Consider the following 14846-nt stretch of genomic DNA (forward strand, 5'->3'; position numbering starts at 1 on the left):
CCCCACCCCTCCAGCCCAGAATGAAGCTCATTGGCTCCAGTCCTGGAAGCCCAGCCCCTTCCCAGATGCCCGAGACAATCCTCTCTTCAGGATTGGCTGGCAGGGGCCCCGGTATTTGCATATGAACCTGTTGCTCCCATGATGGGCACCCAGGGCGTTAATTTCTCCCTGTAAGGGAAGCAAGTCCCCACAGGTGCTTAGCCAGGGCATGCGGGCCAAGGGAGCAGGGTTGTTGGGGAAGGAGGAAGGTGTGCGGAGATGTGCAGCATTGATCTCGGTCCTTCCTTGCCCCCTCGCCTCTTCTTCCTGCATTTTCAGAAGCAATATGTTTCATGGGGAGCTCCTCTCTGAGGCTGGGGAAGCCAGCGGAAATGCAGAACCCCAGGCCCCGCCTCCGATCTGATGCAGCCTTTTAGAAGTACAGGTAACGTCTCTGTTTTTTACAATCACTTCAAAGCATTTTGGTGCTGTTGAGAAACACCAGCCTTTTTCTTAAGTGCATGGGTGGGTGACCTTGGGCAAGTCACTTCATTACTCTGTGCCTCTCTTTTCCCATCTGAGGAATGGCTGCATGGAAGCTAACGTGGACCAACGCTGGCGGAGCTCTAGTATGGAGCTTGGCATTATCTCATCACCATTGTTGTTATTATTGGATGCCAAGACCTCTGAAAGGGGTAAGTGATGAGGACGAAGATTGTCCCTAGCCAATAAGAGTCACGGTATGAAGCTCATTGTCAGGAAGGGAAACTGAGGCTGGGGATCACCTGGAACAGTGAGAGCAAGGGCTCTGGGAAAGGGAATCTTGGATTCCTATCCAGGCTCCACCGTGCTCCAGTGAAGTGGCCTTGGGGCTTGTGTCTGATCTCTAGGGCCTCAGTTTCCTCATCTGTAGAAAATGTGGCTAGTCACCAGCATTGGCAGAGATAATGGCCAGGCTGCACCCTGCCCGGCGGAGGCTCAGAAGATGCTGAATCGAGGTCTCCTCCCGTCCATCTGCTAGGGCTGACCATCAGGGCAGGGACTTGACCTGCTCCCCAGTGTCCCCAGCTGGTACACTTGCACCAGCCCGCCCGAGGATCTCAGTGGACACTAAGACCATCACTCCTAAAACCCAGTTTCCAGGAGGGACGTTCTTTCCAAGGAATGCTGGCAAGCCTCTTGGTCCAGTGACAACTACACTTTTTTCAGCCTGGTCGCCAACACAGCTCTGGGTAAGGGCTAGAGTTTAGGAGGAAGCCCCAGGAAGCCTCCCTTGCCTGCCCACATCTGAGTACAGTTGGGGGGTGGTGGGGGATACAGAAAATACCCCAGCCCCGGCCTCCAGGTACTGGCCCACTATACTGGAGACAGGAGCAGTCTCCATCTCAGCCCTGTGTCTCCCTTTGGAAGTGGACCCATGTCTTCATCTCTCCCCAGCTATCAGATCCATGGTTCATTCAGACTAAAGTGTCAATGACAGATTGGCAGTGTTATTTTTGCTTCCTAGTCTGTTACAATAGCTAAAATGAGTGAGTGAGTATCCAAGGTGCAATCTGGGGCAGCGGCAAGGGTATAAGACGAGGGGATGATGTTTTTGGGCCTTAAAATGAGACCACTGTGGCTCGACTGCGTGGTCTCCACTGGCCTCCTTCCGAATGACTGAATGACTGTGTCCCAGGATTCCCACCCCCGCAATCCACAGGGCCCAGCATCAGTTCCACCTCTCTTCCGTCCCTGACAGAGAGAGGCAGAAGGAGGAGAGGTCAGGGAGCAAAAAAGGAAGAGATGGGACCCTCCCTCCTTCTCATCCACTTTCCAGGCAGTCAGCCCTAGGCCACTCGGGATGTGCCAGTCTTTCTGCTGAATCGGTGGTCACCTGGCACTCACCAACCTGGACCCGGGGTGCTCCTGTGCCTGTGGCCACAGAAGCTGAGCCTAGGAGCTGGTAGCAGAGCCTCTTGTTGTCCTTCCCTTCTCCCCAGTCCGGCAGGCAGAGGCAAAGGAGGCAGCCAGAATGCATGCTGACATTTTTTATTGATCAGAAAGGGGCTGACTGAGTGCCCAGGATGTCCTGAGCTGACACCAGGACCCCCAACAGTACTGACAGCAATTCCAGAGCCCTCCCCACCACACACACTCAGCACAGCTCTGCAGGCCTGCTCCCACACTCCTCCCAACCCTACCCTTCGTCCACCTCAGCCCTTTCTCCTTCCTGGCCCAGACTCCAGCTGGGTCGTGGTCATAAGAGGGCAGTCGGGTGAGAACAGGAGCTTGCAAAGGGGTTCTGCAGAACCTTCTGGAAGGGGAGGAGCCAGGTTCCTGTCAGCACACATTTGCCATACTCATTCCATGTAAGCCTTCACTAAGTGTTCCATGGCAAGAAGAGTGACAGCAGCTGCTTCAGTCTGGGTCTCAACAGGGGCCACCAGCAATGCAGACAGGCAGAAGTCCAGGAGCTAGCACCCATTGTGGTACCCCAGCCTGCGGGGAGGAGGGGAGGCCAGTTCCGTCCTGTCTGCTGTGCATCCCCAGCCTTCCTGCCTGCACTTGCCTCTGTGACCTCACCCAGGGCCATTGGCCTCACATGGCAGCTCTCTCTGTCCTACCATGGCAGGAGACTTGGGCCTGCTTGGGGGTTTGCTCTCAGCACAACACAGGCTCTAGGCAGGGCCCCTTGGCTGCTGCAGAACAGCAGGTCGCCTCCCCCTCCCACTGCCTGCAGGAGGAAGGGGAGTAATTAAAGACAATTAGAGAAAATTACGCCCACCTTCAGAGATAACCTAATTGTCCCCCCACCCTCTGCTAACATCTGGGCCACACCCCGCCACATCTGGAACGCCAGCCGCCTTCAGATCCCAAAATCCAAAGCCAGGGAGCCTCGGGGCACAAAAGCCTCCTGTCCCCAAGATCCACAGTCACCTCCTTTAGTCTCCTCTGCCACCCTAGCCCGGTCCATCCGTCCTGCCCAGCAGTACTCCTTAGGGTGGCCTCCCCAGCCTCCCTTTGCTTCTCAGCACTTTTAAGCCGGAAACAGCTGGCTCTCATAATTATAGGCTTCCCAGCCTGTAACAAGCACCCTCTGACCATGGAGTCAGGTATTAAAGGGGTTTTGTTGCCTGCTTTTTTCTTCTTCTTCTTTTAAAAATAGGCCCCAGGATACTGGATTTCCTGTCCTTGGCTGCCTACATCTAGTTAAAAGATGCTGAGTGACACAGCCTGGGGTTCCCTTTGGAAAGAGAACACCTCAAATATTTTTGTCTCATAAGAGCCAGAGACTGCCTAGAACTAGAGGCTTCACCCCAAAGCCCAGGTACTCTGGTCCCCATTCCTGGGGCAGACCCTAAGCCATTTTCCTCTGATTCCTGGAGGCATCAGAATAGAGGGAGGGCAATTCAAACTGGGGTCCACCTGCCTAGGCCACTCACAGCCATACTTGAACATGCTAAGGCTGCTGATCTTGAACCTCTGGGTGCCGCTGATGAGAAGAGGAGAGGGGAAAGTGAGGTCTGTCCTTCCTGAGCTGGGCAGAAGGGCAGTATGTGCCCCTTGGAGTCTGGTGTCCACAGTGGCCGGCCTGTTTGCAAGCTCTGAGGTCACATCCCTTGCCCTGGGACGCCGCACCAGCAGGGCAACCAGGACAGCTGCCTGGGCCTGGTCAGGGCACTGCGTGCCACCACTTGAAGGCGAAGGGCTTCCTGCGTACGTTGGTGCCACAGTGGATCTCCCCGAGCAGCTGATGGTAAGAGAGATAGTCGTCAATGAAGACGCAGTGCAGACCGAGCGGCTCCAGCAGGGAACGCACCTTCTCTTCCAGGCAGCAGCGGCCATTGATGAGGGGCCCGAAGGGTTTGGGGATGCCCAGGTACTTGCCTAGGACCACCATGTTGACCTGAAAAAGACAGAAGGCAAGAGGGAGGCTGTGCTGGCTGCGGAAACTCTGCACCTGATGCCCCTCCTGGACTCTGTGCCGGCCCCTCCCCAGTGTGTCCCTTGTCCCTGCCAGCACCCCTGGGCCACCAGGACTGGAGATGGCTCAAGATAGCAGAGAATAAATAGATGTGTGGTTGGAAGGAAGGGTTAATAACAGCCAAGGCTGTCAGTGACATACACAGTAATTTTGTAGCAACTGTATGAATCAGTCACCCTTTCTTCCAACACTTTCTTCCACCTACCGGAAAGTTGTCATTTTATAACAAGTTTGTTAGAACAAGAGATTTTACTGTCACCTGCCAGAAAATGCTTACAACAAATACACGGAGTTATAAGGTCTATACTGTGAATATCCTGAGTCCTGCGTGTTCTCTTAAGCACGGACTTGTGCAGTACACCACTCGCTCAACAGTCTTCACCAACCCTGATCATTGTGACTGGCGGCAAAACCCATGCTCTTTACCCAGACTCTGCCAGAGTGGGGTTACCTGTGAGGCTGCAGAAATGGGGATAGGGGCTGAGAGCCCCTGGGGACACTGAGTTTACCTCTGGTGGCACGTCTGTGTCCCTTGGTTGTGAACCTGGCTTAGAGCCTCACATGCAGACCCCCGACCTTGGCCTTGAACTACCCAGTTGCTCACTAGTGGGCTGGAACCTGCTGGGGTGGGGCGGGGCACACAGGGGACAGAGGGCAGGGTGGGGAGCTGGAGTCAGGTCCACAGTCATGACCAGCCAGACCTCTGCTCCCTTCTGACAGAGGAGTCAAGAGATCAGAGCTGACCCAACTCTGCCACTCACTCACTATGTGACTTCAGGCAAGTCACCCACTCACCTTCTGAGGGCCTCAGTTTCCCCAGCTGACAAATGAGGTCAACTGAGTATCTCCTGAGGGCCCTTCCCATCTGGACACATTGTAATCCCTCAGCAGAGCCAGGACTGAGCTGAGAAATTCCCACAGACAGCAACTGTTAGGGAGGGAACGTCTAGCAGACAGAGGCCAGACCACAGCCCAAGGAGGACTGACCAAGGTCATGGGCTCCAGCCTCAGCCAGAACCAATGCCTGGTGGTCCCTTAGAGCTTCACTGTCCTAAAGGGTCACCAGCAGCCACATGTGACAGTTTACATTTAAATTAAATCAATGTTTCCATGCTTTATCCATACTGATCACATTCCAGGAGTCTGTAGTCACCTCTCCATGATGGCACTTTTTGTATTGTATGAACAATACCTAGAGCAATGTCACCATCAACAGACAGCACTGCCTTCCAGCAATGGTTCTCAATGAGGGAGGATTTCACCCTATGGCATTTTGGGTGGTCACAACTGGGGTGTTATTGCACCTAGAAGGCACATGTCAGAGACCCTGCTAATGCCCTGCAGTGCACAGGATGCCCCCCACAAAGGATTGCCAGCCTGGCTGGCAGGACCCATGGAGTGGAGAAGCCCTGGCTTCAGCTCCCACCAACACATGGGGGTTGGACCTCACAGTGAGGATCCAGGAACCAATGTGGACCTCTGCACCCAGCTCCAAGCCGCATCCTGGTCCCAGCATTCAGTGGCTTGCCGGTGTGAGGGACCCAAGATGAAAGCACATTGTGAAAAGGGGAGGGTCCTTCTCTACCCCAGGGGACCACCGCTCACAGCTGCCAACACCAGACATCCCTTCCCAGGAGGTAATAGCTACTGCGGCTATGCCTGCCCTGATAGCATCACTCAGGCCTCTCCCAGGTGACAGCAGGGAGTATCACATCTGCTCATCTGCTTGTCAGCTGCCAGGGTAATGAGAGCTAGTGAGGCTCCCTGCCTCACCTGTCCCACTCAGGAGACCCTTGGGCAGCCACAAGTGGGGGTCAGGGTGGGAACAGAGCACGCAGCTGAGCCCCCAAACCAAAGCTGAAACATTTGTAAGCAAACCGCACTTCCTTTCTCTTTTTCTTCTTCCATTTGGAAAATGAAGAGCCCATTTATGGTGGGGACTGCCCTGAACACTGTAGAATGTTTGGCCACACCCTGGCTGCTGCCCACCTGACAAAGGTACCTCCCTCCCCACTGTGGCTTTCAGAGATGCCCAGGACACACAGTACCCTAGCTGGGAACCACTGACAAATGTCCTCTGTCTGCACAAGCAGGGCTGGCTCCACTCCAGCCTGTGTGTCCATCTGTCCTTGGACACAGGTTGCTGCTTCTCTCCTGCCAGGACCCTGCAGACCTGAGGACTCTCACCATGTCAGGGAAGAAGGCCTCCGCATAGGCTCCTTTCAGGGAGAAGAGCTGCGGGATGTCCACAATGTCACCCTCAGCCAGGCCCAGCTCCCGCTTCAGCACCTCACGGTTCCAGTCGATGCACTTCTGGGGAGGAGCCAGGACAAGAAGGATGTAAGTCACCAAGCGCCTACTGAGTGCTGCACCTGTACACAGCCTTGCACACCTGCCAGGTCCTGTGAGCCTCTCACAGATCTATGTAATTGAGACCTTGCTGTCCTGAGATGGGGAAACTGAGGCTCAAGCAGACTGTCCATTGCCACAGAGACAGAGGTGGAGCTGGGGTTTAGACCTGGGCACTTTTTGGTCCCCAAAGTCCTTGTCACTTTCACACACTGTCCCAGTCCCAGCCACAGCATAAATGGTCCAGTTCCACCTCCGTCTTTTAGGGGAACATGCACCCAGAGGCCTAGGGGCCCCCTCCATTGACCGAGCTCTGTGCCATGCATGCATGGAAGACATCGTCCTGGGGCAAGCCCTGCCCCTTCCAGAGGTCTCCTTCCACCTGTGCTCTGCACGGGGTCCCTCAGCCTCACCCACAGCACCCCATTTCTCCCACATATCTCGAGCTCACCACACTTCTCCCACGAAGACTTGGAGTTGCTTTCGTGGAAATAGCTCACTTCCCCAGAGTGGTGCCAGGGCTCCCTCATCAGACTGGAGCTCCCTGAGGGCACGGCCCTGTCTCTTCCACCAGACTGTGAGCTCAGGAGGCCGGAAACTCTGTCCCACCCCTGCCACTAGGACAAGCAGAGGCCCTCAGTGGTTCTGCCCCTCACCTGTGCATGGAGACTGTCGCTCCTGAGGTGTCTGTCCGCCAGCATCTCATTAATGCTCCTCTTTACTTTGTGTTTTAACCCTGCGAGAGAAAGACAGCAGGTGGGGTCAGGGAACATGAACTGGGAGCCACCACAGGCCAGGGGCAGCTAAATCCAGGCCAGGATTTCCTGGAAGCCTTGGAGGAGCAGACAAGACCTGGTAATGGATCAGAACCCTCTTTGGAACAGACTCTGGAATTTGGCCTAATAATTACAGTGCAGCTATCATTACCAACGCCCACCATGCTCTGAGAACCCAAATTAATTTATTATCAATCTTTAAAACAATCCTAAAATGAGATTAATTATCACTGCCAATGAAGAGAAGAGGAAACTGAGGCTCTGAGAAGTTCAGAGCACATCCTTGGTTGGTACCACTGCCAGCAAGTAGTAGGAGTAGGGTGTTGGTGGGACTCAAGCCAGCCCAGGGTTCCACAGGAGAAGGGACTAATCTGAGGACACAGTTGTGAAATGCACCAATATGAAAGTGCCCAGGGATGGTGATGAAAGGGCAGGATCCCTGACAGTGTATGTAGGGAGGCAACAGAACTCACCATCAAACTGGGCTGCCTCCCCATAGCCTTCCTCTTTCTTTTCTTGGAACAGTTTGAGGCAAGCACTGGGGCTGGCCAGGAGCAGCCGGAAACCCTGGTACAGAGGGAAAAGGATGACTCAGTGCACAGGTTCCTCCTGAGGTTCCTCCCAATGCAGGAGACCCCAAACCCAGACAGGATCTGAGTTCAGGAGCCAGGCCATGCACAGTGCTCCCTTCTCCCCATCCATCCCGCTCACCTGCCCTTCTCCCAGGCTTCCTGTGGTCACCTCCAAGCCTTGGTCCACACTGTTCTCCCTGCCTGGAGGCCCTTCCCCACTTGGCCCACCAGGGAACTCCTGCCTTGCCTCACCTCAGGTGTCTCCTTCACTGGCACAGGCAGAGCACACAGGCTTCAGCTGCGGCCTGCACCTGCCCCCATCAGCGCTCTCACCATGCCAGGTTGGAGCTACCAGCCACAGGGAGGCCTCCCCTCCCAAGCTGCATACTTCCTTCCCTGTCCCCTCTGCAAAGTGGTAGAGCCCCCTTCTGAGGCTCAGTTTCCCCACCTGCAAATTGGAGGCAATAATAATAGCACCTACCTCGGGGACTTCGGAAGAATTACCTGGATTAAAGTGTATGGAGTATTTGGCACAGAGTAGGTGCTCAGTGCCTTTTTACCAGTTCTTATTATCAGTGGCATTTTGGCTGTTGCCTGAGGGATTTGTGTCTGAGCAAACACTCAGTAGGTGTGAGAATGAGTGTCTGGGCAGTGAGCACTTGAGTGCCCTCCTGGACCAAGGCTCTCACCTCCTCCCAGAAGCCCTGGGTGATTAACCCCAGGGTGCCCTGACCCAGTGGTTGCTCTAGACCCAGAATTGAGCTGTTTCCAGGTGGCTTCGCCCTGTCCATCCCAGACTAGGCAGGGGCAGAGATGGCTCAGGCACAGGCAGATGGGACAGTGGGTAGGAGATGCACCTTTTGGTCCGAGGTGGGCACAAAGCTCAGGAATTCATCCACGTGGCCCACGGAGAGCCAGTCCGAGTAGAGTTCCACAGGCGCCTGTACCCGCTGGGCATAGAGGAAGTCTCGAACCACCCTGTTCATGCGCCGTCCACTGGACCTGGCCAGGGAGAGAGAGAGACGACAGCCACCTCATGCCCAGTGCGTGCTGGCATCTTTGTGTGCCCTCCCTCAGCCTCCCAGCAGCCCTCTGAGTGGATGCCTTTTCCCAAAGGGGAAACTGAGGCTTGAGAGCTGAAGTGGCTTAGCCTGCGCCACACAGTTGAGAAATGACAGGGTCAAACCTCTCTGATTCCAGGCCCACAATCCCAAGTCCAAGCCAAGGCCACGGGTACTGGGAGCAGCAGAGGGGAAAGACACCCAGGAGGAGAGGAGGCTAGAGTGCCAGGGTCAGGCTGCCCTCTGTTCACCATGCAGCCCCCACCGTACCACCTGAGATGGATGCTAAGTGGGGTGTGCCAGGTGCAGGCCAAGCCCTGCCCGACCCCAGGAACTGGCCTTCACCTTGCTCATCTTCCAGAGTCTCTACCCTGCCCATCACAAGCTCTCCTCAAGGCCAGAAAGGTCACCCCTAACCTTAGGGAGCCACAGGAGAGAGCTCCATCTATCATAAAGAACTGGAGACCCTTGTATCTCAGCCTGGAGTCAGAGACACTGACTTCTTACTCAAGGGACACACAGCATTAGCTCAAAGTATGACCAGACCTAGAAGCCTCTCCCTGGCCCTATATTTCCTGAACATGGGGCCTGGATGGCCACATCACACCACGAAGGAGGCAGTGCTTGTTGCCAGGACTCCTGGCCACCAGCCACTGGCCAGCTGAGGCCTCCCTCACTGGATAGCCAGTGGCCTATCTCTTTCCCTCGTCTCTCTTCTTGTTCATGGTCTAACCGGAGAGAGGCTTTTAAATGTCACTCACAGAGACTGCAGAGCCCCAACACTGACCCACACAGTCCCTGCTGGGCTCTGGCACCTCTGTCCCCTTCTGCCTCTGTCCTCTTCATTTCCTCAGCTCCCTTCACACTGGCCTCCTGCTGTTCCTTGAACTCAGTTGGCACATTCCTGCCTTGGGGTCTTTTCACCTGCCCTTCTCTTCCTGGAGTCTAGCCCATTCCCCATGGCCAAGGCTAACCTCGCCTCCCCTAGGTTAACTTAAGTCTTTTCTTCCTTCTCCACGACGTCTTTGAAAGCAGCAACACCACCCGTCCATGTCCCTAGCCTTGTTCTCCTCTCAGCACTGGGCACCTGGCGTACTTACGCCAGCCTGAGTGTGAACTCCAAGAGCGCTGGGGTCTGGGTCTGGGCTGGTCACCAGTGTCCCCAGCACCTTGCTCACCTTGCTTCAAAAACACTCATGAGGAACTGGCGAAGTGATTCAAGTGGTAGAGCACATGCCTAGCAAGCCTGAGGCCCTGAGTTCAAACCTCAGTACTGCCTCCACCCCCCCAAAAAAAAACCCCAAAACACTGGGCGCTGGTGATTCACGCCTGTATCCTAGCTATTTGGGAGGCAGAGATCAAGAGGATCACATTTGAGGCCAGCCTGGGCAAGAAAGGTGAGACCCTGTCTCAAAAATATGCAACACAAAAAATGGCTGGTAGAGTGGCTTAAATGGTAGAATACCTGCCTAGCAAGTGTGAAGCCCTGAGTTCAAACCCCAGTGACGCCAAAAAAAAAAAGAAGAAAAGAAAAAATTCACTGCTGAGTGGTGCAAATGCTTTGAACGGCTGTGTAATACATCGTCCATGATGTGCATAAACTAAAGTACGTCACAGACAAAGTCCAACAAAGTCCCTGCTTTGAACCGTGGAATGGGGTCAGGGAAAAGGTTTCCTGGGTTGCTGTCATTTTAACATCGTGTTGTCAAATTTTAAAGGATTTCTTAGGTCAGTGAGATGGTGGGAAGAAGAGCTAGACTTCAGAAGAATCCAGCAGCAGGAAGCAGAAACAGAACCGGCAGGGAGGGAGCTGAGTCCCCCCTAGGTCTGGAGGCTGTAAAACACCGCAGGGTGACTCAGCCTGAGTCATCCTCAAAGCCACCACCAGGGGGCAGAATTGCTCAAAGAATGTTGTAAACTTGGGGAGCAGAGGATGGAGAACCCAAGATGGCAGAAAGACAAGCACATTTGTTGTACACCTACTGTGTGCTCCTGGCTCTGCGTATCTCATTTAATCTTCATGATAGCCCTGTGATCCACGTACAGATATCAGCTCCAGTCACCAGCTAAGGATGGCTCTACCAAGCTCTCTGGCCTCGCTCCCTGGGGTTCCTCCTTGCTCACTCAGCTCCAACCCCCTGACCGCGTTGCTAGAGTCTCTGGCATATTCCTGCCTCAGGACTTTTGCACTGGCTGTCTCCACTCCCTCCTGGATAGCCATCTCTTTAATTCCCTTATTTCCTTCATGGAGGCAGAATGGCTTGCTGGTCATAGACACTCAAGGGCTACTTCCAGGTCATTCCAATACCCCATCACCTCAGAAGCCTCAATAAACAGTGATTGGATTGGTTAAATGACTGCAGAACAAATGCCCGCACCTTGGCTTCCCCATCCGTAAAATGGGGACAGGAATGGTCCCAACCCCATGGAGCTGTTGGAAGGTTTAAAGGAAGTGATTGTGTGTGTGGCACATAGTGGACAGCATGACGTTCCACCCTGCTTCAAAGCAGACCCGCTGCTCCCAGGTGGGGGCAGCTGAGCAATACCAAGCACTGCAGAGAACTCACCCTCCCCAGCACCGGTGATGAGATAGCTGCAGTGGGGATTTTTTAAAAATTAGATCCATATTACAGCTGAGGAAGCTGAGGCATGGAACATAAAATAAACCATTTATTTAAAATGTTTCTGCTGGAGGCGTGGCTGAAGCTGTTGAGCAATCTGCCTAGCAAGCACAAAGCCCTGGGTTCAAACCTCTGTACCACACACCCACACCACATATAAAATGTGTCTGTATTTCTCACTGACATATCCCTACTTCTTTTATTTTTTAAATTTTTGCATAAATTAATTGTGCAGTGGAGTTTCATTGTTAACTCTAGTACTTTCAACCATACCTGGCATGCAATAATTTTTATTTTTTATTTATGGTGGTACAGGGATTCAAACTCAGGGCATTTGCTGGGCAGACGTTCTACCACCTGAGCCACTCCACCAGCCCAATGCAAGAAATATTTTCATGTGAAAGAATCAAGCCTCTAATACTCCACATTGCCTGGCTGGTGGAAAGGCAGGACTCAAACCCAAGGCTGCTTGATTCTAAAGGTTGAGCTCCTACCTCACAGGCCCCTGCGGGAAGTCCCAAGAAGTCTATCTGAAGGCCTTACAGCCTGGCAGCCCCAGGGGTCGTGGGCTGGACCCAGCCCCAGTGTGGTAAAGTCACCTGCAGAGCCAGCCTGCTCCTCCCACCCTGGCCAGCCTCAGGACCGAGCACCTGGCTGGGCACCCAGCTCTGTACCGAGATTGGTGCCAGTAAACCTCACCCACAGCTTGAGGCTGTGTGACCTTCCCAGTAGTACCTGACTCCTCTGGGCCCAGGATAGAAGGCCAGCCAGGGCTAGGAGGGCAAGTTGGGGCACACCCAAGCTCCAGGTCAACCCTCACAAATGGGAAGGAGCCTCCAGGACTATAGTGAGGAGCAGGGGCCCACCAGGACCCCCAGTAGCCCCATCTCCCCCTTCTTTGGCTACCGGCAGGCGGGCTTTGGACCTGATCGCCTTAGTTAGCAGATAGCGTCACCTGTTTGAGCACTAAAACCTAAATACCTTGTTTCACAGCTGTCCTGGGTGGGACCCACTGAGTCACTCTGTCACCCTGGTATCCTGGCCAGCCACTTGCTCACCTGCTGCCACCAACCCTGGGCACTGGGTGACCTCTGGGCCCTTTCCAGTCATTGCAGCTACTCTGGCTTCCTAGTGGGAGAAACCGACAAGGCCAGACCCTGCCTGTGGGCCAGGTCCCATGTCACCTGTCCAGCTCTATTGAACTTTTAGGCATGTCAGAAATCTGTCTTTTTATGTGAATCCTCCAAAACACCTGGGAGGACTCTAGTTAGTCACAAGAGTCTAGTCCTCTAGAACAAAGTCACTAGTTAGTGGCTTTTCTCCTAAGATAGTGGGACCTTTTAGATCTGAGGTTCTAGGGTTCTGAGTCTTCCAGTCTAGGATTCCAGGCAGACAGTGTAGGCCACCCCTTGCCTCTTAGACTGGGGGACTGTGCTGGTAGTAAGGGGATGAGGAGAGGGGACCTGCCACCTTCCCAGTTGGCTGCTCACTTGGGGAAACTGCCGCCGATGAGGACCCGGCCCAGAGGGTACTCTATGCCTCCCACCGTCACAGGCGGGCTGACGTCCAGGTTGCCAAAGGAATCCAGGCTGGAGGCGCCAGCGAGCAGGACCTCCCGGGTCACATATCCAAAGTCAGGACCCTAGGGAAGAAGCAGCCCCAAGCAGAGGAGTTAGTGAGGACAGGAAGAGGGGACAGCTGTCGGAGGAGAGGAGAATGAGTGTGTGTGGAGTTGGGGTACTGAAAAGACAGCCTCTGCCCATTTTTACAGAAAAGTTGAAAAGTCTTCTTTTCCACGTCCAGCTGAGGATAGAAGGGCAAACCCAACCCAGGATGAAAGGTAACAGACGAGAGCATCCCCTCTCTGACCCCTGCACCTGCCTCTGGGTGACACCCTCACACTACAGGCTTGGTAGTCACCTGGCCCCTCCAGGATGCTCCTCCCCAAAAGGGAGGGGGAAAACGATTGGAGTGGTGGCCTATTTGCATACCCTTCCAGGCCTCCCACTGACTCCCATCCCCTGTGTTCTTTGGCACCCCCTCTTTCCAGTTTCTGGGCCCTGACAGACCAGATGAGGCTTTACCAGGGGGCTCCCACAGAAGGGGTCACCCAAGGGCTCCCACGTCTACCCTTTGCCACACACCAGAATCTTCTTATAGGGGAAGTCCCTCAGGCCTCTATTTCGGGGGGAGTCAAAGACCACGGGGAAGGATTTGTGAGGTGCCTCTATGTAGCCAAACTCCATCTCGTCCTGGGAGGGAAGAGAAGAAAGCCACAGTGACTTTCTTGGTGTGATGTTCAGAGCAGGTGACTCCACCCCTCCAGGCAGGAGGAAGGGGCAGATCTTCCCTGCAACCTGGGGAGTAGCAGGTCTGGAAGCGAGGCCTTCAAGAGCCTAATCTGGCTTCTCCAGAGAGACCAGGCCAGTTAGGCCCCCATGCTGACTCTCCTGCCCCCAGGCGACCCCCTAACTCTTTTCTGGAGTCAGCTGTGCCCTCCCCCACCACCCCCTGCCGCCACACACACACCTGGATCCAGCGGTCATTGCGGTTCTCAGCCCGTGGACAGACAACCAGTTTGCAGTTGGCTTGCCTCGCCAGGTAAGTCATGTCGTCCAGGAACTTCTCATTTGAGCCATGAGCGTCTATCACACTGCGAAAGACGGTGGCCTCTGACTGGGGCCTTGAGTCACACTGGGCTGGGCCCGGTGAAGCCCCTGGGGTACAGAGCATCAGATCCGGACCCTGCCCTTCATGGGATAATGAGGGAAAGGGGGAGATAATGTCCCCAGATCGTGTCAGGTGACAGTTGCAAAGTGAGATTGCAAGGCCAGGCTGTGGAGCCACAGAGACAGGGCACCTAAATTAGAGTAGGCGGTCACGGGTGACCATGGAGGTGACCTGGAGCTGAATGTCATTGGTTACGGCGACAGTGAGAAGACACCAGCCCAGTCTACTCCTGTTCTGTGAGGTTTGTCTAAGCAGAGGGTCAGGGACGGGGTGGCGAGCAGACAGGAGGAAGGGATTCCCTTAGGAGCATGGCACACACCTGGACCCAGGTAAGCAGAGAAAAGTTGTTTCACCACATTCTCCCCTGCCTTTGGGACACCGACACCTGAAGGTCTTTCCAGTGGAGGCTGACCCTCCCAACAGGGGACCTGACTAGAATGCTGAGAGGTGGCCCTGGTGGACCCTGGAGGCCAAATCCCCACATCCTCACCAGGCACAGGAGTTACCCACATTGGAGTGGGGCCAGATCTTCTGTGGCCCCCAGTACTAGAGCAGGGCCTGGCCCTACTGCCCAGACCAAACCCTGTCTTCTGCAGGGCAGAGATGCCAGAGCACTAGTGGTGACTAGGGCCAGGATCCAGCTGCTCAGGACAGGGAGAGGCCAGCAGCCCCAAGGCCACCTGCTGCTGTTCTGTGCCCAGCTCTGCAATGTGGCTGCGCTCAGTGACTCAGGGCCAGCCCCACCCAGCATCCTCACCTGCCTCTCTGAGTCCAATAATGACGGGGGCTGG

The 14846-nt window shown here is 54.7% G+C and overlaps 1 protein-coding gene and 1 long non-coding RNA gene across 2 annotated transcripts in view; one reads left to right on the forward strand and one right to left on the reverse strand.

Moving 5' to 3' along the window:
• The first annotated feature begins 201 nt into the window (after window positions 1–201).
• LOC141425029 (uncharacterized) lies at window positions 202–4536 on the forward strand. Its single transcript, XR_012450104.1, has 3 exons — window positions 202–424; window positions 562–674; window positions 3128–4536. It is a non-coding gene; the product is annotated as an uncharacterized lncRNA (long non-coding RNA).
• Padi1 (peptidyl arginine deiminase 1) overlaps window positions 1978–14846 on the reverse strand; it is a 30298-nt gene continuing 17429 nt past the window's right edge. The window contains exons 9-16 of the mRNA XM_020153771.2: window positions 13855–13978; window positions 13470–13577; window positions 12816–12967; window positions 8501–8645; window positions 7545–7638; window positions 6952–7031; window positions 6134–6259; window positions 1978–3868 (exon numbers count right to left, since the gene is read on the reverse strand). Of these exons, the coding sequence (XP_020009360.2) occupies window positions 3635–3868; window positions 6134–6259; window positions 6952–7031; window positions 7545–7638; window positions 8501–8645; window positions 12816–12967; window positions 13470–13577; window positions 13855–13978 (1063 nt within the window). The 3' untranslated portion in view covers window positions 1978–3634. The remainder of the gene's footprint in view (window positions 3869–6133; window positions 6260–6951; window positions 7032–7544; window positions 7639–8500; window positions 8646–12815; window positions 12968–13469; window positions 13578–13854; window positions 13979–14846) is intronic.

The sequence above is a fragment of the Castor canadensis genome, chromosome 7 (assembly GCF_047511655.1).
Source record: "Castor canadensis chromosome 7, mCasCan1.hap1v2, whole genome shotgun sequence".
NCBI lineage: Eukaryota > Metazoa > Chordata > Mammalia > Rodentia > Castoridae > Castor > Castor canadensis.